Source organism: Coloeus monedula, assembly GCF_965178545.1.
Source record: "Coloeus monedula genome assembly, chromosome: 9".
Taxonomy (NCBI): domain Eukaryota; kingdom Metazoa; phylum Chordata; class Aves; order Passeriformes; family Corvidae; genus Coloeus; species Coloeus monedula.
The window spans coordinates 14,549,900-14,573,339 of record NC_138789.1 but is presented as its reverse complement, the minus strand read 5'-3'; the positions used below and the strand labels follow the sequence as shown (position 1 = coordinate 14,573,339).

At 39.1% G+C, this 23,440-nt stretch overlaps 1 protein-coding gene across 2 annotated transcripts; it reads left to right on the top strand.

Annotated features, from left to right (window-relative positions):
• Window positions 1-477: 477 nt before the first annotated feature.
• Window positions 478-23,018, top strand: LOC309576270 (TLC domain-containing protein 4-B-like). Of its 2 annotated transcripts, none has more exons than XM_082287458.1 (7): window positions 478-578; window positions 5,614-5,779; window positions 10,255-10,344; window positions 13,182-13,240; window positions 15,085-15,179; window positions 17,098-17,171; window positions 20,441-23,018. In XM_082287458.1, exons 2-7 carry the CDS (start codon window positions 5,625-5,627, stop codon window positions 20,754-20,756), a joined length of 789 nt encoding a protein of 262 aa, XP_082143584.1. In that variant the 5' UTR covers window positions 478-578; window positions 5,614-5,624; the 3' UTR covers window positions 20,757-23,018. The 2 variants fall into 2 exon arrangements, with proteins under 2 accessions (XP_082143584.1, XP_082143585.1); XM_082287459.1 differs by lacking the exon at window positions 478-578 and adding an exon at window positions 830-964.
• Window positions 23,019-23,440: the final 422 nt, after the last annotated feature.

The window sequence follows — 23,440 nt, the reverse complement described above, 5'->3', positions numbered from 1 at the left end:
CACTGACTAAAATGTTGTTGGAAGGTGAGGTGCTGTGCCTGACTGGCCATTTTCCTGCCCCAACACGAACACCATGTACAGTCAGCAGCGCTCAGGGCCCCGTGAGCCCATGCTGGCAGCTCGCAGGGGCGGCGGTGGCAGCCGGGGTGGCCGGCGGGGCTCGCTGCCCGCGCGGGCGGTCCCGGCCGTGCGCTGTCACCGCGGCTGAGTCCGGGTCGCGCTGAGGAGCTGCGGAATGCTCCCGGGCGATTTCCGTGGGCTAGCGAGCCCCGCTCTGCGCGGCCCTTGGCGGGGGCGGCTGCGGAGAGGGGGCGGCTGCGGAGAGGGGGCGGCGGCCGCCAGCACGGGGCGGGCGGGAGGGAGGGAGGGTCCGGGGAAGCCGCGTCCCCTCGGAGGCGGCGAGCGGAGCCCGGCGGCAGGTGGCGGCGGCGGTTCGGCCCCTTTAAGGCTACGGCTGCCGTAACCCGATCCCCGCCGGAGCATCCTGCGCCCAGGAAGGGCTGTCCCGTCCCCGACACCGCGGGGAAGGCATGGAGGAGGAGAAGGCGGCGCCGCAGCCCCCGTAGCCCCGCTCCCAGGTGCGGCGGGTGGGGAATCAGGGCGCTGGGGCGCTGAGAGGCCGGGGCTGGCGGGGCGGGGGCGGCGCGGCCGCTTTCCCCCGCCCCGCGGGGCTGCGCGGAGCGGTCCGTTCCCTCCCTCGGCGCGGGGCCGTCCCCGGGGACCGAGGGCCGCAGCCGGCGGCGCGGGGCGCGCTGACAGCGCAGGGCTGCGCGGGGCCGCCTCCTCCCGCCGCCGCGGCAGCGCCTGCCCGCGGCCGGAACGAGCGCGGTGGGTGCGCGTTTCTGCCCGCTCCTGCCCGCTGCCTCCGCGCTCCTGCCCGCTGCCTCCGCGCTCCTGCCCGCCCGCCCGGCGGCCGCTCGGGTCGGTGCAAACGGCGGGCGCCGCGGGTGACCGGGACGGCGAGGTAATGCCCGGCTCGGGGGCAGCGCCCCTCGGGGTCAGCCTGGGGGCCCTCCGCGCCCACCAAGTCTTGCGGGTTCCCTCTCGGGGGCTTTGCGACTCCAGACTGCTTGCGGGGTTTGAGGAAATTCGGTAAATGGTATCAGCGGGCACCTCACGTTGGCTACCTTGTCTTTATGAAAAGCGTACCTTATCTGCTGGTTTCTTTGGTGTTTTAAGAGCAGAAAGCTGAGTGGAGTTTAGGGTGTGAATAGCCTTAAATAGAAAAGGGAATGGCTTAAGTGTGAGTAGCTTGAATTTTGTTGCGGTTCTCCTTAACGCTGCTTACTGAGGTAAGTAAGATATCAATAATAGGAACTACCATTCAGAACCAAGTGCACAGCAAAGCTCCAGCACTGCAGATGTTTTATTACTGGGCTTATTATCAAGTGTGCAAACAGTCAGTAGTCCAATGTTGCTCTCTGCACATAGGTGTGACAAGTTTTACAGCTATTGGATTTGGCTTTCAGTTTTAAGCGGATCAGGAGAGCACAGTACTTCATGCGATGTCCCGGTATCACTAGCAGCTTTACGGTGTAATCTTGTTTGGAAATTGATCCAACTCATCTTGAAATCCGGTCTCGAGCAAAGTAAGGGCTGTGGGCCTTAAACCTTCCACTGCACCTTCTTACCATGTCTTGTGGCTATACTGCTACATTTCTTATTTTTGTGATGTGAAAAATTGATGTGGAAACAGTAAGATGAGGAGAGCATAAATGCTAAATGCTTTTGATGGTACAACACTTGATAACTCTTCTGCTCCTTTATACTCTTTCATTAAGTGCCAACCTGTTTCTATCAGGAGTTCATAGTGTTTTCATATTGGGATGAATGGATGTTGCATCTTAATATTGTTGAGTTTTTTCTTCTAAATTTCAAGTAGAAACAGAATTGCAGGAAAACCACTGCATATTTGTTAATAGCAAATGAAAACCAATGTATTTTTAGCTCTTGTGGAGTATGATGAAAAACCCTTTGTTATTAACCTTTCCAGAGTTACTGGGTCAATAGAGTAGTTTGAAATCACACTAGGCATGTAAGCAATACCTTGCTGAAAAATGTTAGTTTCAAATATTTGGTAATATTTACTTACCTAAAGACTACATTGAAAAGCTGCAAGAGTGAAGTTCTGATCATATGTAGTTAACTGAATGGTTAAGACAGTAATTTTGAGTAAGCAAGGCAAATACTAATGGTGAAGAACCAACCTGTATACAGTACTGTTTTTCCTGAATTACAAAGTAGTTACACTAAACCTCCTCCCCACCCAGCCTCCCATTAACTCAAACCCTGTATCAGCTGACAGAACAGTAATCAATGACTATGCAGTTTGGGTGATAAAGTGTCTGCTCATGTATAATCCATGAAGTTCTGTATCTTGATCAGACTTTGCTGTACAGCTACAAGAAGATATTTGGAAAAAATCCCACAGTGTATTTGAAGCTGCCTGGCTTACTGACTTTGGCCTCTGTCAAAGAAATTTGTAATCAGAAGCTTATTGTGCTTGTTTTAAGTCAACAAGCACAATGCAACAAACCGTTTAGGTTCAGCAACGCACATAATTTTTCTTGTAAATGGAAAGAATATCTGGTAAACAACAGTTAATTTTCATGTTAAACAGGATACAGTTGAAAACAACCTAGAGATATGAGAAAATAACCTACAGATATGATAAAGTGTTTATAGCTGAACTGTTTTTCCGTCACATGTGAAATGCTATATTTACAGCTGGTCCTTGAATTGAATTAAAATATGACACTCTTAATTGCTGAAGTAAAACATGAAATTATTCTGCACTTGGTAGTTAATATACTTAAACAGCATCTTGATAAGCATATATGAAATCAGACTTGCAAAAACTTGAGTGTCTGTGACACCAACCACAGAGGCTTAGTGATTAATTTCTTCTCTGCCTCTCTTCATCTCTAAAACCGTCATTGGTTTCTCCTTTGTGGACCTCATGGTTCTGCATTTGCTGAAAGTCAGATCATACGCTTTCCACGCAAGTACCTTTTTTAAAAATTAGTTCCCTCCACAGGCTCCTTAGGAGAAAGATTAGTCTTCTAATGCGTTTCTTTCAAGGGATGGTTGGAAGGTTTGTTTAATTCCATAATCTGTACTAAAATGAACACCTGTCAAATGCTGAAGCATTACTTATCTAATAAAATCTTCTGGTACTAAGGAAACAAAACAAAACATGGTTTTCTCTTGTCCAAGAGATTGTCAATGTCTTTGAAACTCAGAGGTACTAGTGCAGTCACTGCAGATGAATAAAATGTAGCATCATGAGAATTGCTGTATTTTATCAAAAGGATGAAGTAGGTGTGATTGATGCTCAGTGGTTTTGCCATTTTTCTGAAGAGAATTGTACTTAACCTGGATTTCAGCTTCCTTCATTAATTAAACCAACTGAGTTTTTTTTCCTTACATGGTCCAAGAGAAGACTTGGTTGCTACAAATGAGATAACGTAATAACAAAGTTTTGTCCCTGGGGGTAGAATCTGGAATTGGACACTGTGCAGTGCTTCTCAGCGGCTTTAAATTGGTAGATACTAAATTGATTGTTTTATTCTTTAAATGGTAAGCTTTTAGAAAATTTAGCCTAACACCCATTGTCTCTGGTACTTTAAACTATGTGAAAAAGGTATAAGGTTTGGTTTGTATTTTGTATCTTCTTGGTCAGTGGAGGCAAAGGGAGAAATATGTGGAGAATCGAGAATACTGAATATTCAGGATAGTAATTGAAATTGGAGGTGTTGATAGAGTAACATTAAAAAGTATGCAGGATTTATATGCTGCTGCATTAGAACAGGTCATCAGAAAACAACTGGAATCAATTGTGATACAATGCACTGCAGCGTGTGTACATGAAGGTTTTAGTTTGGATTAAAAATGCACTTACAAACTGTAGCATCTGGTCACCCCCTTTGATTTGTGTTGCGTAGCTGTCCCAGAGCATGCAAGGTGGATTCCTTTTGGGTTCAACTGGGCAGGAAGATAGGCCCTAGGAGCACATCAAATATGTTCCAAGAGCTGTGGAGTCCCTAGGACAGAATTAAAGCTGGTCTGAAGTAAGCACTTGAAATCTCGATGATAGAGGCAGGTTTCACTCAGTAAATTCTGCTCTTACTTGTCCTGCATTCTGTTTTTATACATGTAGCTCTGTGGGTACTAGTCAGAGGAAGTTTTATTAACTTCAGTTCTGGGGAGACTAAATAGAAAAGGAAGCGGTTGAGGGGGAGAAATTTGAGACCATTGAACCTTCTGTTTCTAAATCTTTGAAGATGAAAGTATATTTTTTCTGATAAATGTATTTCAATATACTCACCATTTACACCCCAAAGTGACAACAGTGTACTTAATTTTTTAAAAAGTTGTTATTTTGTTATTATGGTGGACTTTTTTTCAGTTTTTTTCTCCTGAAGTTCAAGTTTCTTACCATCGGCAATGCAGATAGAGTTGCGAAAATCTAAGGCATGTTCAGTCAGTCTGTAATGCATGTGAAATAAAGGTGGACATAAATGTATTATATAATCGGATCACTTTTGTTGACCATTAGGTTTCTGTAGTAACATCAAATTATGCTATCCTAAAAATCTTCATTTTATTTTTAGATATTTTCTTAAATAAAACTAAAATAAGTGACAGCAGGTTTTTACAGATATTAAAATAATTATTTAAATATTTGAAATGAAGCCATTTGGCTTTTTTCCCCCTTTTCTGTTCAATGTAATATAAATTGACATTTTTTTGAGTTTGTTACTTTTGCCAGTCTTGGAGTATAAACCACTTCACTGTCAAATTGGAGATGTATGTCAGAAGTTTGTGGCTTCTGGGAAAATATCATTCAGTGTTGCAAATACTGATGACTCAGAAGAAATGGCTGAAGCATTTAGAGACTGACACTTATGTTTGGAATTGTTTTGGTATTTAGACCTCATGAAATAGCTGAACAACCAGCAACTGAAAAGCCAATCAGCTGTGATGATAGGAAGCCTTTCAGTGTGTGTGAAATTGTGCGAAGTTTGGAATTTTGTGAACGAAAAAAGCTCAAATGTGAGAGCCTGCAGACTATCACAAGGACAAGCTCTCAACTGTGAACACAGTGTGAATTGGGAACTACTGCCTCTGGAAGTGTACAAACAGAGCTGCAGTGAGGATATTGCTTCTCTGAGCTGACCCAAAAACCTCTCTTCTATGCTTAGCAGATTTCCTTGTTGCACTTTAAAATTGTGTTGGCAGCAGTCAATCTGGCAATAATGAAACAAGTTTTAACTTTAGAGCTTCTTGGGACAGGAGTGAAGGCTTCAGAGCTGGTGGTTGCGCTGGTCAGTGGTCTCCACTGCCCTTTCTGTGTAGATAAAACATACGCAATTTTAGGCCACAAAAATGTATAATATGCAAATGTTAAAAACAAAACCAAAATGCAACTTTTATTTTAAATGTTTGGGCCTACTTTATACTGTTAATATTTAAGTAGAAATATTGAACAGGTAGAAACTTTTAGTGAATAATATTTCTGTTGACAAGTTTGGTGTCAAAAACACTTTCTGTGTCTGCTTAAAATAGTTAAATGGAGAACAGAGTGAAATTACCTTCTACTTCTCTTCACAGGCTGAAGAACAATGGCTTACTTCAGCAACCTGACTATTGGCATTGCTGTGGCCAGTTTTACTGTATTTCAGCTCCTGTTCCATGTTTTAAGTTCTTGGATGTCAACACGAATAACACCTGGTTTTAACAATCTCAGCCAAAAAAGGAAGATCGAATGGAATTCAAGGTAGGATGTTCAAAACAACAGCAGCTACTGACCTACCTGAAATCATGGACACCTGAACCATCTGTGTGTGTATGTGTAAGACTGAAGAAAGCCCTATTAGTTAAATGTCTGTTGAGATCAGATGGCTGGCTCCAGGCACTGAAGAAATTATGCATGTGAAAGGTTGAGGCCCTTTCATGGAAACACAGCATTACAAACACTCGTACATTAAACGCTTTTTTAGACAGTGATGCCCAAGTGAAGGTGAGTAAAAAAAGAAAACTGGTGAGAGGTAATAAGCTGAAGGGATGCTCTGTGATGCTTCTAGTAAAGAGAGGAGATATAAAATTCCTTTTCAAACATATATGAAAATCAAAATTATTGCAATTTATTCTAAATCCCAGTGTATCTCTGGTCATGCTTTTGGGAGCAAAACAATTTGCTGTCTGTTCTCTTGGTGTTACTACACTATAAACCGTTTTATATAAGTTAATGTTTTCCAAGGAATTTAATGAAGCTTTGGTGGAGTATTGAAGAGAGTCAGGTACACGTGTGTGGTGCTGGGGAACGAGACTGCAAGAGGAGGAGGAGGGGGAAGCTGTAGCAGACACAAGGTGCACGTGCAGGAAGGAGTTGTGGAAACTCAGTCCTAAAACATTCCTCAATCCCTTGGTGTTTCTGCGCTTCCATCAGTGGGATGGATCTACCTGCATTACACTTGTCTCCTCAGATACAGGACTTTTAGAAACTTGTTTGACCCAGTGAATCTTTTAAGCTGTAAAGGAAGCCTAAGATAGTAATTGAAAATGGGATGATCAATGAGGTTTTATTTGCAACATACTACTCTGAAAGGGTCTGTATAGTACACAAGGTTCTCCAGTTGGAATTAATTGGTGCAGTATGACTTTGAGTAGCCTATTACAGCCTTAAAATATTTTTTCAGATGTTCCCCTAATTTAAAGCTATTCCTCCTCAGTGCTGTTTAGTATCTGGTGGATACTTTTAAAGTGGTTTCCATTGTTCTAGGCAGCATTAACAACTCAAATAGCCTTGCCCTTCCATTTGGCAAATGTCCACTTGCAGTGTTCTTAAAGGCACCATTTTGATTTCAGTTCCATCTTCGAATAATTACCTATCTGCCAGAACAACTGTGTAGGATGCCAGTTCACAGTATCACTGCAGCTTAGGTTTATCTCTCTGTTACAATTAACAATAGAGGCAGACAGGGAAAGTAAACTAAACTGTTTCCATTTGAAGCTGAACTATTGTCTGTAAGCCACATCAAATGGCCCTTGAATTGTGTAATAGGCTTTATGAGAACTTACCCCATGCCTGGTAGCGCTATGCTGGTGTAGTGCTTTGCATAATAACATGAATTGTTTTACACATCACAAGTGTGCTGGAAATAAGCTGCTCCATAATCTCTGGGCTACTTTCTAGTAAGGTGTTTAACTGCTCAACTTGATACAGTACCCCAGACTATGTCTTTTTTTACCTCTTTGCACATTTTTTTTCCTTGGGGTTAATAGCAGGATGTGGATGTTAGGACACAGATGGGTCATGATCCCAGGCTTCATCCAGTTCTGGAGTTAGAAGGCATGAAACACAAAGCATGGTTCATCAACATCTTGTGGATGTTATAACTGAGGAGGGCATGAAGGGAAAGAAAGGCTAGCTGTGCTTGTGTTACTTCAGCTCTGCTAACCAAACACAGTGCTCTGTCAAACTGCCCTGTCACTCCAGTATTTCACCAAAATACAGAGATACCTCATGGAGTATCTTGCAAGTGCAGAGAATGTAGACGAGTATGTATTTATTCTGCAGACCTCTGCAGGTGGAGACAGTTACTATGTCCCAGTAAAATCCTTTGGTTTAATTTAAATTATTTAAAAGTAGATGGTTGCTATTTTGTCCTATATTGAACTGGTGCAGGGAGTGCACACACAAATTATTCTGTTGGCAGTGCTAAGGAAACTGGCACAGAGGATGGTTATGCATTTTTATCAGCTCAGCTGGGTCTGGAAGAGGGCATCTGCCTGAAATGAGCTGTAGCATTGAAAATATATTGTTACAGTTTGGAGGGCTTTGTAATCAAGCATTTGAGCTGCAGCTCTTGACTGTATTTTCCATGCTGTCAGTTTGTTCATTCTGACCTTCCAAGAATTATGAACCAATAAAGTAATTGCTTCTGGCATCTAAAGTATGCAGACACTCAAAGTGAGTTTAAAGCTATATTTTGTCCCAACTCTTCAAGTTGTTGTGCATATATTCCTGTCATCTCTCCTATAATACATGCTTGTGCTGCTATTAATTAGTTTAAAAAAAAAATGTATACTCAATAATAAAGGAGCAAATCTGCAGCTTAGCAGTGCAACTTTTTTTGTTTGCAGCTTAATGAGAGGTTAAAGGATGTAAACTTTGACAAAAATTTCAAGGAAATGTACAGAGCTTGATAGCTTGACCTAGATTCCATATTAAAATGGACTGTTGTACTATTTCCCTTCTGCCTTGTCTTCTACAGAGAAGCTTCAAAGTCCAGAGTTAAGGAGGAAATCTGTTGCTTTTTCTTTTCTTTTTCTTTTTTTTTAAATTTTTATTTCACCCCCTTCAAGTGCTCTACTTGTGTATAGCTTGTATTCTAAACACTAAGGTTCAGATAAACAGCCTCTTCAGAGACAAATTGCAACTGTAAACTAATGAGCTATATTTTAGGACAAATTTTCCTTCTTGCAGCATTATCTTCTCCTCAAGTTCAAAAATTCCAGGTATTTCTCAGACACTAGTATTGCATGCTGTACTTTGTTTTCAAGAAGAAAGAAAAGTTCCTATCCTTTTAAATCCTGTGTTGCGAGAGTAGACCTTTTAATTAAACTATTAATTATCATTAAAATTCTGATAATTAAATTTTCTTTGTTAAAAGAAGAGAGAGCAGGAGGGCAGCCTGTGCTATAATGGTTATTAATTGTTCTCATCCAGCTTTTGACTACTCATATTATACTAACCATTCATTTTCTAGAACACTGTTGAAAATGCTGCTGAATATAGCACAGGGACACTCTTGAAAAAAATTGTAAATACAGTCTCCTTTATGAAAAGTTACAGAATCTTCCATATTGCCAATAGATAACAATATAAATGGAATAGGGATTATAACTTTCTCTTTCTTTGCAAAGTCTTCTGTAGGAAGTAAGATGTTTTCTTCAAATCTTGCATGGTAGAGCTTAGACTCACTCCTGAGAGTGTCTTAAGGACATTTAAATTATTAATGACTTCCAAATACATGTATTCAATATGTACAAAGACAAGAATACAGCATCTGTACATTTGTGTGCATATTGTTGGTGCTGTGAATATGGTGTGAAGTGTTTCCAATCACACAGCATTGAACTTAGTTCTCATCTTTCAAACAGTATCCGTGATTCAGTATGGATATTTTTTCACATCATTTTTTTTCTTTCTAGTTACACTTGGAAAGTGGAAAAGCAGACAGTAGTTACACAGTATTAGATGCAGCTTATAGCAGTGTTAAATCCATGGCTAGAGGAGGAAGGTTACACATTTTGGACCCATGCCTGTTGCATTGTTCTACCTTCCAAGAATACATGTGGACTCAATAGGGCAGGAGTGGCCCTGGCCTGTGTGCTGGCAGAAACCCTGCTGGGGCTTCTGTAAATAGATATTTCTCTATAAGTAAATGCTTGTTAATATGCAGAGTCTATCTACACTGTGCATGCAGCCTGTATACTGGAGACTGTTGTCTTCAGGGGAAAAAAGTGTCCAATACCCAGGTAGGGACAAGGCAACCTTGATTACTGTGAGTTTGATTTTATACTTCTCTTGTCTGATACAAAGCTGTGAGCTACTAATTGATATAAACCTGTAGCTCTTATACCTCAGGTACTCAGCTACAACCTTTTGTTATACAAGTTTTCTCTTTGAAAACCAGAATCTACTTCAAATGCACTAGAAATTCTATCTGAAATTTAGGGTTTTTCATTTAATGCCACTTTCCAAACCCAAACTAGATTTATTATGGGTCTTTTAATTTGGTGCCTGAAAGGAGAAACCTGCTGTTGCAGGACTCTTGGGCTAATCTGAGTATGAAAAGCATACAAATTTTCCAGCAAATAGGACAATGCAGAAAACATTTGTTAGAGAACTAGATGTCATACTGTATTTAAGGATTCATTAATATATGGAATAATTAGAGGAAAATTTGGATCTCAGTTTATTATATCTTAATATTTTATATTAAGATATAATAGACTATTTTGTATCTAATATCACGAGCCCCACCCCATTTTAATAGAGTCCTTTTTTTTGACTGTTTTTCTCACCTGTCATTGTGTAAGTGATCAGATGTAGCATAGAGAACAGATGATTGTCTTCCACAGAAGTATCTGGGTGCAGTTGAGAATGCCTTTGGAAACATCCTGCCTTAAGCAGGGGGAGTTGTGAACGGCAGTACCTCCTTGTGACTGTGATCTCTTTTTCAGGACAGTGTCCACATTCCACGCCTTGGTGGTTGGAGGGTTTTGCCTATATATTTTATTGTACGATGATGCTGTTAATGCTGACCATATCTGGTAAGGCATGTTACATATATGTTGTGTTTACACAGTAAAAATAACATAATTGAGAAGAAAAAAAAATCCTGCAATGTATTAAGTACTGAATGATTGTTTCATTTTTAAAATATGCAGTGGTGATGTGTTCATTTTTATGTCTGTCCTATGTGAAAATTTGATAATTATTTTGTGAGTATTAATGTCTTCGTTCAGTGTGTCTCTGTGAAGTGGAATAGATAAAATACAAGCAATTGATTTGAAATAGCATATTAAATTGCTAAAGAGTAAACTGTAACTAAGTCAGTATGACTGAAACTCTGCTATTTACAGTAATCATTTAAAAGTGAAATTGAAAAGCTGTAGCAGATCTGGATAGTGTCTATCTGTGTGAAAGTTCTCCATTGAACCCTGCAAAGGGTTTGGGCTCAGTGCAGAGAAAATGTGGTATTACTATCAGGTAATGCCTGAAAATAGATACAGTAGATCATAACAAAGACTGGAGCATTGGTAAGCTCCAGAGAAGCATCAGTGTTGTGTATGTATACATTTTTTGATGGTCTAGGACTTCTCATAAAACTTTTCCTTTTTTTCTGTATGTACTAGAGACTAGCTAACATAGACGGTGTAGAAATTGTTTTTGTGGTGGTGAGGATCACACGGTAGAAAATGTGGAGGTGGTAGAGATCAGATAAGGAGAGGGAGAAGATGTAAATAAGTGGATTAAGTTGTAGCTTCATAGGAGAACAAGCTCTTTCCTATTACTGTTCACAGTCATGACAGTTTTTCAAGTTTGGTGTTTGATTAGCATTTTATATGACTCTATCTGCAAAGAAGTTGGAAAAAAGTCAGTCATGTGGGCTTTCATTTGTTTTATCTGCTCGTGCATGTTTGCCACACATACCTCCTTAGCAATCACCAGAGAGCTCTTCCCATTTGCTTATTCAAGTCACTCCCTGTTTGTCATTCCACACTCTTGCTTGCATCAAAACTGGCCTGCAAACATCAGGGCCCATTAATTCCATTGCACTTTCTATTCAAGGAGATAGATCAAGAAATCTGGAAGATTTTAGACTAAGTTCTGAGTTTTCCATTTATTGAGATTAATTTGGGATTCTAACATGGACTCCTCTTGAAGGGGTGTGACAGATGGACAGTGCAGCCATATATGCTGTTGAAGTGTTGGTTTAGAAAGCCTAGAGAAGGTTTGTTGCAAGTGACCATTCTCTGGGGGAAAAAAAGAAGGAAAGTGAACCATTCCCTGTCCCATCCAGTTAAGTCATGTCTACAATTATCACGGAACCAATTTCATATACTCAGTCCTTTGCATGTTCTCTGGAGAATATGAAGGCTCTTGAGCACAGGCTTAGTCTTGGTGGTGATGTGCTGAACTGTGTTGGGACCACTTAAAAGTTTAGTTATGATGCTGCTGCAGCTGGGAGCTCTAACATGAGGGCTCTATGTAAAGAGTTTCTGCTAACATTATGAGAACACATCTGTTTATGCTCTATGTCTAAACCTAAAGAAGCACTCAGCCCACAACCTATGTAGCTCATGAAATCAGGTTTTGAAACCATGGAAAAATGTTCCTATTTCAAGCAGTAGTTAAAAGAGCCTCTGTGGCCAGTCTTAACAGATGGAGTAAGCTCCAAACTCTCCTGGTAATGATTTTTCTTCACCTAGCAGCAGAATTCTGGTTTTGTGAGTCCTATTTTCCTGTAAACTATCCTCTCACTGAGGGAAACAGTTAGTTTTAGACACTAAGAAAGCCTTAAAATTTAGTGATCAGATTGTAATAATACAGGAAATCTCTTCCACCGCTCAATTCCAATAGGATTAAGAAAAAATAGTTAAGTAATAGCATTTTACTGTGTTCTGGCTGAGGCAGATTTTGTATTGGAGCTGGCTGTAAGCACAGTTAGGTTCCTTTTTTCTGGAAAGGTTTACAGCAAGGCTTACTTTCACAGCTTGTCTTGAGCAGTCCACGTTTTATGAATCTGTTGACTTGTCACTTGAAGCTCAATTCATATTTACACAAAACATAGCTAGATTAGTTGCACAATTTAATTAAAAAATCAAGTTCCAATCCTTATGCCAAGGAAAAAAGACTTGCTTACCAAACTCCTCAAAGTAGGAGTGCACAGAGGACAGTGGAGGGAAGAACAAACATTGCTTGCTGTAATGTGGATGCTTCCCTTTCTTGAGCTGTATTCACAAGTTTGGGTTTGTTGAACATTCTGTAGAAACTGAAGCTGTGTGTGCTACCAAGAGCTTTGCCTGCTGAATGTTTGGCACCAAAAGGGAAGGGATAGAAGGTGTGGAAACTACTCCGAAAAGCATTTCTGCTCAAAGGTTCTTTGGCTCCAAAGAACTGGCAAATAATTCTTTTCCTGTGTCCTTCTACTCTGTTTATCCCTATAAATGAATACGAAAAGTGCCAGCTGAGCAAGATATGTTTTTCATCCTTACCAAAGTTTTAGCACTGGCAGAAGACAAAAATGGAGACACAGAGTGTCAGTTAAAGGGCTAAGAGGCACTGACTGCACTGTTCTCTTTTATCCTCAGTTTCCTGAGAAGCCAGCTCAGAGTGCTTGCTGCGTGTCAGTTCAAGTCTCTAGCAAGGCTCTTGGGGCAGTCTCTATGCCAAGGCAGGGGTTGATCGTGATGAGGGTGGTTAGTAGATATCTTTTATCTGGGTGGGAAAGGAATCCACTTTTATGATTAGAACCCTTCTTAACTAGATTGCATAATACCTTACTGATCAGCCAAGGATAATGTGTTCTGATGGGCATTGTGTTTGAGATGTGTATGTCTTTTGTAAATTAGGCTGTAACTATGTATTTTTGGTATCTTTGCAGGGGTGACCCTTCAATTGTGAAGCTGAATATTGCTATTACCACAGGCTACCTCATTTCTGGTAATTATGCAACATGTATATAACATGCACAACCTGTTTATTTCTATTGAGTCACTATACCTGTATGTTTATACTGAGCCACTATGGTGAAGATGTGATATGTGCATACAATACAATTTCTACTGCGGCTTTTCAAATCACTAATGGATTTGTGGGTTGTGGGGAAATCACAGGATCTTGCTAGTGGATATGAAAGATGGACTATCTCCTCAAGCACTGAGGAAATGCCACTGTATGGCTTTGTGATGGTTTGATGTGCAACCACCAGCTCCAGCTCAGTTTTGTCCCTTGGCCAATTGAGAAGGTGTTAGAGCAGTGCCCTTCACTCTCTTCACAGTGCCTACAACTCCTAACTCTTCTATCATGAGTTTCTTCCTGTGACCTCAGAATGCTGGCAGAAGAATTTTAGTAACCCTCGATACAAGCTGAGGCAAACGATACCATAGGATCCTGCCTGCCCATCTTTTAGTGTCATTTAAGTCAAAATTTATTCATGTATAAAACATGGTAATTTAATATTATTTACTTGGTATGTTATTTATTCCTCCATATGTTTTATGTTCTTAGTTTTTCTGTCAACTAACACTGGCATGGGAATTTTGCTACAAAAAATGGATTGGAGCTTTCTTTTTTGTTGTGTGGGGATTATACTGGCTTATCAAAGCAAAAACTTGTGACTTGGACTATTTTTAGTGAAAACTTCTCATGTTAGGATGAAGTCTCTGGTTAGAGACTGGGCCATGGACTTGGTTATCTCACACTAGATTTCTCAGCCCAGTGGAAGTGATAATCTGGTGATCAGCATACTCAGTTACTGTGCAGTAGTTTAAGTGTCTGTTTTTTTTCATAGCTTCATCTGCCATGTTAAAATTAATCAGTATCTATTTTTGAATAATTATACATTAAAGTTTCATTATGAATTAATGAATGCCTTTGAACAGGCATCTCAACCTGGCCACTCATTCTCTCTCACTTCCCTATATAGTTGATGTTTAATTATTAATAGGAAGTGAAGCAGCTATGTCAGATGATGTAGAGCCCTGCCTGAGGATAGCGAATATAAAAGAGATCAAGGCACAGGGGTAAAGTCTTTGATTTGGAACCTTGGTCAATAACATTCCAGTCCAAAGTACTCATTTGCAGGAAGAAGGGACAGAAATTGCTTGTTTCAGTACAGAAAAGAAAATCTTCTGAATTCTCAGACCATCATGGGATAAGAAAGTTTTTGTTGTTGTTGTTTGTTTTGCTTTGTTTTATGTTAAAGCTTTCTTTATAACACTAACTTGGGTCTGCTATGTCATTTTTGAAGTAACTGGAAAATTTGGATTAAATAAAACCAATATGATTCTTACTCCAAATGCCTCTTGCAAAATATTTTTGGTAAATGGTTCCCTATTTACTGGTATAATTAAATTTTTGATTCAGAGGTTCTCTATAGTAGCATTTGTTGCACGTATTTGTATGCTTGCTATGCCCCCTGGAGACCCTCCTGCCTTTTTTTTTTGTCATTTGTTCCAGATTTTTGGGGTCATAAGTGTGAAAAGTCACTATGAGATTCAGGATCCACCTTTTCCTTCCAAAATACTTTGGCTAAGGTTATTGCATCTGTAGTTCCATTGATGTGGAAAGTAACCATTTGTGGAAATTGTTGGGAGAATACTGCTGCTTAATGGTTTGACTGAAGTAAAGTCTTTAGGATAAAAATGTTCTCTTCAGAGATCATTAATTCAGAGGGTTTCTACTGATGCCATATCTTGGTATATCTCTAAAACTTAGAAAAACTCTTCTGAGGTCAATGGTTGTATAATAAATTGTTCCTTATAGTTATTTCTGCTCTCTTGTAGATCTGTTGCTTATTATTTACTACTGGAAAGCAATTGGTGACAAATTTTTTGTAATACATCACTTGGCAGCTCTCTATGCTTACTATTTTGTACTGGTAAGTGCTGTATTTTCTTGTAACATAAGCAGATGAGATTAAAGACATGGCTTTTATAGACCTCATTTGCTTAATGTTGAAAAAAAATTAATGAGAGGCATATTTATACTTTGAATCATTATTTTTAAATGTTTTTATCGGTTATTTGTGGTAAGGGCATGCCTTTTCAATGTTACACTCCAACAAAAATGTGTAACTTCATTGAACTTAAAACTTTTCTCAGTTTTTGCTGTAAAGAGACTTTGACAGAAGAGCTTTTCATATGGTTATAGAAAAGGGTTTTAAATAAAACCACAAGCTTGAATATTTAGTTGGAAAGTTAGAAGGAAATGGTTTCAAGTGCTTATGTTCTGCTTCTGTCTCCCAGGTAACAAGTGAGAGGATGAAGGGAGATGGCCACAGTTGTGCGAGGGAGGTTTAGTTTGGATAGTAGGAGAATTTCTACACTGAAAGGGTGGTCAGGCAAGTGTCCAGGGAAGTGGTGGAATCACCATCCTGGAAGTTTGAAAGGGGTGTGGATGTGGCACTTGGGGATATGCTTTAGTGGTGAGCACAGTTAATTATTGGACTCAATCTTGAAGGTCTTTTCCAACCGTAATGATATTTTCCCTGCCTACTGTGTGAATCCCAGGCTTATAATATTAAAAGTGTTGAGATGCCAGATTACTGTCAGATTTCCCATGTAATAGTTTAAAGGGGCTGAAGTACACTGACAAGTAAATACTCTGTTTCTGGTTGAAGATAATTACATCTATTAATATTATAATGGATGAAAGTGAATTAGAGCTGAATATTAGATAAATGAAAATACCACTACCAAGGCTAATCCCCATTACAGAAAATTCATTAGTTGTTTCTGGAGGAAACAGAAAGCAGTGTTAGTGTGAACTTCTTCTGAAGCATTTATTACTATGTGGATATAGCTCTGCCCATGGATGTCAGTGTGTTGCTCCCAGTCTGTTGTCTTCAGAGAAAGTTACTCCTAAGTATGTTATTTCCAAATTGACTTTTGAGGATAGGAAAGAATTTGGTTAAACACACAGATTTTCTGTTTGGTGTAGTGCAAACTGACATGAGGAGCTTGAAGTTGTGGGTATTTGCTTGCTTGATGGGGGAAGGAAGAATCATGCCACACACTCCATAGGTTGATCAGGAAACCTATGGAAATTAAAACCCCCCAACCTTTTTATCTCTACATTTGCAAACTGCTGTTTACCCAGCCATTGTGTAAGTGGATACTGTTTCCAGCACAACCAACTGATAAGGCAGATCCAAGGCTGTGCTGTGTCACTTGGAGGAAAGGGCTCAGCTGGAGGGGTGTGGTGTGAATGTGGCACAGGGAGGAGCTGTGCCCGGCTTCCGACCCACGGGCAGGGACCTGGCAGAGCTGCTGGAAAGGGCCGCCCCTGCCCTCTGCAGGAGGGAAGAAAGGGCTTCACGTGCCCTTCCTGCTGTCACATAAGAGCCGAGAATTCGTCTTCGCTTTCGCAAAATATGGTCCTAAAACAATGCAGGGAGATTTTTCTTCAGGATACAGTGTTTCTCTTTGGGCTTGTTTAAACATCGAAAAGTCAAAAATACTTATACTTCTTTTAGACAGTAATACTATGATGATAATTAATAATCTATGACTACTTGTGCAGGTCTTCTCTAGTTAGCTTTCCATGGCCGTTTAACTGTAGGTCTTATAAAGATTTATTTGAAGTAAGAAGCTACTGATTGGAAATACCTGAAGGACAATTGCAGCTTTTGTGATAAACCTTCTTTTGAAAGTGCAAGAAAGGTGGTCTCAGCTGGCAAACTCAGTTTGATTGAAGAAGTTGAGATAATGTATCATTCTGTGTACACTTAGAGACTCGATGACAATTTCACATCTACATTGTTGATTCTTGTATGTCTGTTTTGTTTTGCTAACCAGAGCAAAGGTCTTCTGGCTTACTTTGGAAACTTCCGTCTGCTTGCAGAGTTCTCCACTCCTTTTGTCAATCAGCGGTAAGTGGTCAGGGAGTTTTTCCATAGTTCTTTTAAAATTCAATCTGCATTATTATTTCTGTCACTTAGGAAGTCTTTTTATAGTTGTTGTATGTCTGCTGAGAGGGAATTTATATATATTGAACTAAGGATTACTATATGAAAGTCTTTTTTGCTATGAAAACATTTTGCTGCTATAGCTGCAACAGTGTAACTAATGTATTCATCCCTGACTTCCTTTTTAGGTTAGGCCAGGTTTTTTATGAAATGCCAGATTTTTATGAAAATTCCAAACAAGAAAGTTCACAAATAAAATATTGTTTACTAACTTTTGTATATTAATATAATTTTTATAATGAAGCCATCTTCAGTATGGATGTTTTTTCTTGGTATCGTGGACCAGGAAAAGAAGCAAGATAATATTGTCATCAGGATCCTAGAATGGAATTGCATTGCCCTGTATAACTTGGAAGTCTATTTTCCAATATCCCACACATGTGGATCAATATTAATATATGCATATGAATGTCTAGAATAATATGAATGTATATTCTTTATTTGCTTTCAAAAATACTTCTGTATTTTGAGCACTTAAATAGATCTTAAATAGTAAATCTTCACACCTGTGATTAGAGAACAAAGGGGCAGAAGCTTTTCCTGCAGAGTCAGAGCCTGCCCTGGCTGCTGGTTCAAGTGTTTCTACCTGATTTGCTGCTGTATCAGACAAGGAGGATGATAATGTCACACATTGCAGCAAGGGGAAAGCTGTCATTGGAGTTTCATGGTGCTGTGGGGAGGGTGGCCTCTCTCTTTACTCTGTAGCCACCAGGACGCAGCTGGGGATAGGAATTTGCCCAGAAAGGCTTCACCTCAGGTGAGGGGCTTTGGTACAGAGCAGTGCTGCAGTCTTCTCCTCTTCCTCTAATTTTTTGCAATGTAGGATGAGAACTTTCAGTGTATCAGATGCCTTTTTCTTACCCATGCTTTTTGGAGTGCATTTCTGCTTTACTGATGCATGTGTGGCATCTGTTTTCTTTTCCAGATGTCTGTTAGAGAAAGGATAAGGCAAATAGAAACTGTATTCCTCCTGCAGACAGGCTATTGCCCATTACTGCATTGTGACTGTAATCTCTGAAGTGTTTTATGACACTGTAGCATTCCTCAGAGCTCTTACGAATAAAAAAGATTGTGCTGAGATCCCTTTTGAACATTAGTTTGGTAAACTCAAACATAGAGGAGGAGAGGGTGAGATAATGGAGCTCTCCAAAGGCTGCTCTCCTCTGCCCCAGTGCAGCTGAGGAGTAGATTACAGTGTCGTAGCCTGTGCTCTGTGTGCAGAGAAACTAAAGACTAAATAAACACTCCTTCAGACTTAATGAAGAAAAAAGGTTTTATATTGATACTCATGTCCTAGTGACTGGCTGTTGTCCCAGCTTCTACCAAAATAGGATGTCATGCTGGGTTCCTGTGGGTTCCTACACTGACGCTTACCTTTTGGACTGTGGCGTTAGGAGGTATTGTGGTACATCTGGCTCTTAAAAGGAATTTATGTTATACTTTCAAAATGCCTATGGTGAGATTATGGGTCTTTGAATACTGACATTTAACACTCTCTCAGAAAAGCAGAAATTGCTGCAGGAGATAATAAAGTCCCTTGCACTAAGGGATGTCATCTCATTAGTGCATGATTTTTTTTCCCATTACATTTGAAGTGAATCAGACCCTTAAGACAGTAAGAAGTGGATAATGGTAACGACTTACGTTATGTTTCTTGTTTGCATTCTTAGTACTACCAAAAGAGCTCTTATTAAAATATAAAAAGATATTCTAATCTCAGAACTGTCTGTGTATTTCCTGTCTGTGTTGTTAGGGATCTCTAATTGGAGGTTGTCTCCATGCCAAGCATTTAGATCATTTAATGTTAGTATCAGCATTTATATAATTAATTCTGAACTGTGTGGGTAAAACTGTAATGGTAACTGTTATTTACAGACTTTTTTTTTTTTTTAATTTGCTGGGAGAAGGAAGTTGCTAAACAGATGTCCAATTACCTATACTGGCATGTTGCAGTATGTTTGAAAACCATTTTTTACATTACTTTTTTTCTGCATTGTATATATCATTGAAAGTAAAGGCTTTGATTGTAAAAGTCTGACCAAACATATCAGGTTTTTCTCTTCATCATGCCAGTGTTTCTGTGGTGAGGCATCCTGCTTCTGAGCTGGACTGCCACCTCGAGTGCCTGTATTTTAGTTGTCCTAATTGCATGCTTAATGAATTTCTGGAATATTTCTGTTAGAACTGGATGTCTGGCAAATCTTTTTAGTGTATTTATAATTACCTGGGTTGTAATCTGTAGGTAATTAAATTAAACATTACTTTTAAAACCAGTTTTAGAACTGTTTTTTGTTAAATAATTTTAGCCTTGTATCTTACTGGAAAAAACCAGATTATTTCATTCTTTTCCCCATCCCTCATTATGAATACAGTGATTTAAGTTGTTTTGCTCTTGTTCTGCCTGCCATTGCTGCACAAATTTGACTTGTGTTTATTCTGGTTTAAGTGTTAATAACAAAGGATTAGAGGAGTCTGTTGTTCCTTTTTCAACCCTCGGGTTCTGTGTGCTAGGCAATAGATAAATTATGCCTGGCTACTGAGGAATAAATTTGCAAGAATTCTTTTTTAAAAACCATTTATGACCCAGTAGTAGATGGAGAGGGAGATTTATCTTTTTAATTGCATAATATTCCAAGATGTGATATGATCAAGAGCTTACAATGTCTTGTTCTGAAAATGTTCTGGTTTTGGGCTGAACAGAAGCAGTCAGAAAATCCCAATTATGAGAAATTAGAGCTCCACCTGGATTACCAAATCCAAATGCAATTTTAGAATTGCTTTCAGTGAAACAAAGAGAATTTTAGCTGCTGTTGGTATGAACTATAATAGCAAGTAATAAATATGTCTTTATGATTTTAAAAGATAATTTTATGAATGTATATTACACAATAGTCACTGAAATGCACATTGGTTGTAAACTGGTTTACAATTCATATCAGGATATTCTGTGTTATTCTGCAATATACTGGATATCATACACGGCTTAAGTGGTGGGCAAAAAGTACAGCTAAGCAGAAGAATTTTTAACTAAGCCAAGACACAGTGCAATAATTTAGAAATAATAAAGGTAGAAAGAATTAATAAATGATGAATTAAAAAGAAACATGACGTAGAATAAGTTTTAATGAGATGGCTTCAAGTCTGCCTGGTATTTGTGAACACTTCTTTTGCAGGTGGTTTTTTGAAGTACTGGGATATCCCAGATCTTCAAAGGCCAACATCATCAATGGTGTGCTGATGACAGTTGTGTTCTTCGTGGTGAGGATTGCCGTCATGCCTGTATATTACAGCCATGTAATTTCTTCATTTGGAACAGAAGGTTTCCAGAGATTAGGATTTGCAGCCCAGAGCGCCTGGATTATCTCAAGTGTTGTCTTGGATATTATGAATGTGATGTGGATGGTCAAAATTGCAAAAGGATGCTACAAGGTCATTTGTCTTATTGGACAGAAGGAAGCGAAAACTCATAGAAATGGAAAATCTGCCTAGAAATCATACATAAAATGAAATTTCTGCTATGAAAATATTTTGGGTTCACTGAAACAGTGCACATTTCTGCCATGGAATGCTCCTATTATGGAAACAAGGTATTACCTCTGTACTGACCTTACTCTTTCCCTAGCCACACTGCCTGCACACCCAGGGCCACGCTTTGCGGATCCTGTCCAGTGAGGAATAAAAGCAAACGCTCACACAGATGAGTTCCACATGCCTGATCTAAGCAGTTGCAAGCATCAGAAATTAGAAAGGAGGAGACTGATTACTTGTTTATTGTCCACCAGTGTGTTCAAAGTGTTTTTCTCAGGTTTCTCTGATTAAAATGTTTTATAAATCCAGTGAATACTGACATATCTGTTTTTTTAGAAAATGAAAAATTCCCCAAACTCCTGATTATGGTGCAATTTTCCAGGCACATTTCTATGGTTTCTTCTAGGAATAACAATCAAGATTTCATTCTTGACAACTTTTTAATTTTTGCAAGAAAAGCTAAAAATTTGGCTTTGATTCTGTGAAGACTTTTACTGCTTTTTTTTCTGCCTTATATGAATGCAAACCATTTTGGGAAATTTATGAAATAATTTTATCTAAAATGCTGTATTATAAGACCATATGATTTCTTAAAAGTTGTTAAAATTCTCATTTTGATGGGAAGGATTACCATTTGCTGTGCTAGGTTACATGCAATAGTACATCTAAATTCCCCATGGAACTTTTTTTTGTAAGTTAATATGGTAGATGATGCGTGGAAATGGCATAATTCTTACTGAAGCGCTTTTTCCTTTGCTGCTACTACCTTTGAGAAGGGCTGCAATTCTTCTCAGAGTATTTTTAACCATTGGCTATTTGGATTCAAAGTTTAATAGCAAAGAAATAAAAATCTTCTGTATATGTGATGTGTAACTTTCAGTAATACTTTTTTCTTTTATCACAGAAATGACCTATTTGATACGAAGTGTTCAGAATTTTGGTCACATTTTCCTTGTTAATCAAGTCAGAAATCTGAGGTGTTGACTAAAAACACTCTTGTATCAACTGTGCCAAACTCCTCTAAAGCTGTATGGTAATTCTGCAGAAGGAACAGTTGACCTCTGTAGACACATATATTTTTTTTATACCACACATTTGTCAATAGGTACTCAGTTCCTCCTTCTGTGAACTTGAAGGCTTGGAAGTCATCAGAGAGGAATCCTGCCATCTAGGAATAGTCTTAAATCTCAATTATAATACAATTTGGGGAAATTCTGAGTTCTGTTTTATTTAAAATAATTTTGAGAGCTATATTTAAGTGTAAATTTGTTTTGTTTCACTTCTTTTAACTGGAATTGGGACTGATTAACTTCTGGTTTTTTTCCTTGGTGTAGGTTTGCTAAAAGTGTCTGTTTTCACTGAGACTTTAGCGCACATCCCAATTATTGTAGCAATCTGTTAAAGCAATTTCTTTTCAAACAGAAAGATAGCATATTTTCCCTGTGTTGGGTGACTAGTCCTGCTCCAGCTGACAAAGCTGGGTGATGTGAGCTCTCCCCTCCCTAGTCAGAGGTGTGAGTGCCCTGTGCTGTCCTCCCTGGTGAGGGACTCAGTGTTCCCCGCTTACAGAAGTTGGATGTAAGACCCAAGAGGAATGCATAGGCTGAAATGCCTTTTTACCAAGGCAGCTGCAATGAGTTTAGTTTCCCAGTTAAAATGCTGTCAGGGAGTATTGTTTGGACTTGTGTAAAATGCACTTTTAACAGCCTAGCTCCATTGCTCAGCTGGGCAGGCTTTTTTCTAAAACAGTTTCCCAATCCTGCCTTTTTAAGGGAGATAGCAAGGATTGTTAGTATTTGTGTTTTTTGGACCCCATGATTATTAATATTTCACAGGCCTACAGACAAAAAATCTATTTATGCCTTGGGAGAGTTAGCAATTAATCTGTTGAGCTGTATGATCTGAGTGAGCACAGTGCCTCATTTGGGTACCAGTAAATCCACAGTCTGTGAGAGTTGATCCTGTGACTTGCTTTGCTCCAAGAAATAGACTCTCTTTTATGCTAATTTGCAGAACCTGGTATCTTTTAAAATGTGATTTCAGTGTACCTAATGCAAAATTGTGAAAAGGCTGTGTTTTTTATCATCTTTATGATTTAAAGATGGATATGAAATACTCTTTTCTTTGCTTTTTAAATCACTAGATCCCTGTGATTTAATAATTTTGTAATAGCTTGTTCTTTTCTAAAATAAATTGAGTAAATTCAAGCATTTTGGAGAATTACGCTTGAAAGTAGAAGTCTGCTTTTCTTTTTAGGGAAGTAGGATGAGAAAACTGAGAAGATGATTTGGAGAAACTCTTGGGGTGATAACTCATGAAAAGTATCTGAAATTTATCATTTCTTAGCATTGATTTTAATATTTCAGTATTTTAAATATTTTGGTCTCAGTAGAGGCCATTCATCAAAATGGTCTACTTCTTCCACTTCTAGATAGACTGTGTTTGATAGGGGAAAAAAAAAAAGTAAGTCAAGCTATAATAAAATGTTAAATTAATGTTAAAACTAGATTTAGAAACAAAAAACAATCCAAAACTCTGCATACTACACTTTGGCCAACAGTCCAGAATTGAAGAGCAGTAGGACAAATTCTTTCAGAACAGCTAGTATTTTGGATTGCGGCACAAAATTAGTGTAATTAAAATTT

Bases quoted from the DNA above. Each gene is read 5' to 3' on its own strand.
- LOC309576270 (XM_082287458.1), top strand. From the start codon at position 5,625: ATGGCTTACTTCAGCAACCTGACTATTGGCATTGCTGTGGCCAGTTTT. The intron at 10,345-13,181 runs GTAAGGCATGTT...GTATCTTTGCAG, and splicing joins GTTAATGCTGACCATATCTG to GGGTGACCCTTCAATTGTGA. The intron at 15,180-17,097 runs GTAAGTGCTGTA...TTTGCTAACCAG, and splicing joins ATGCTTACTATTTTGTACTG to AGCAAAGGTCTTCTGGCTTA.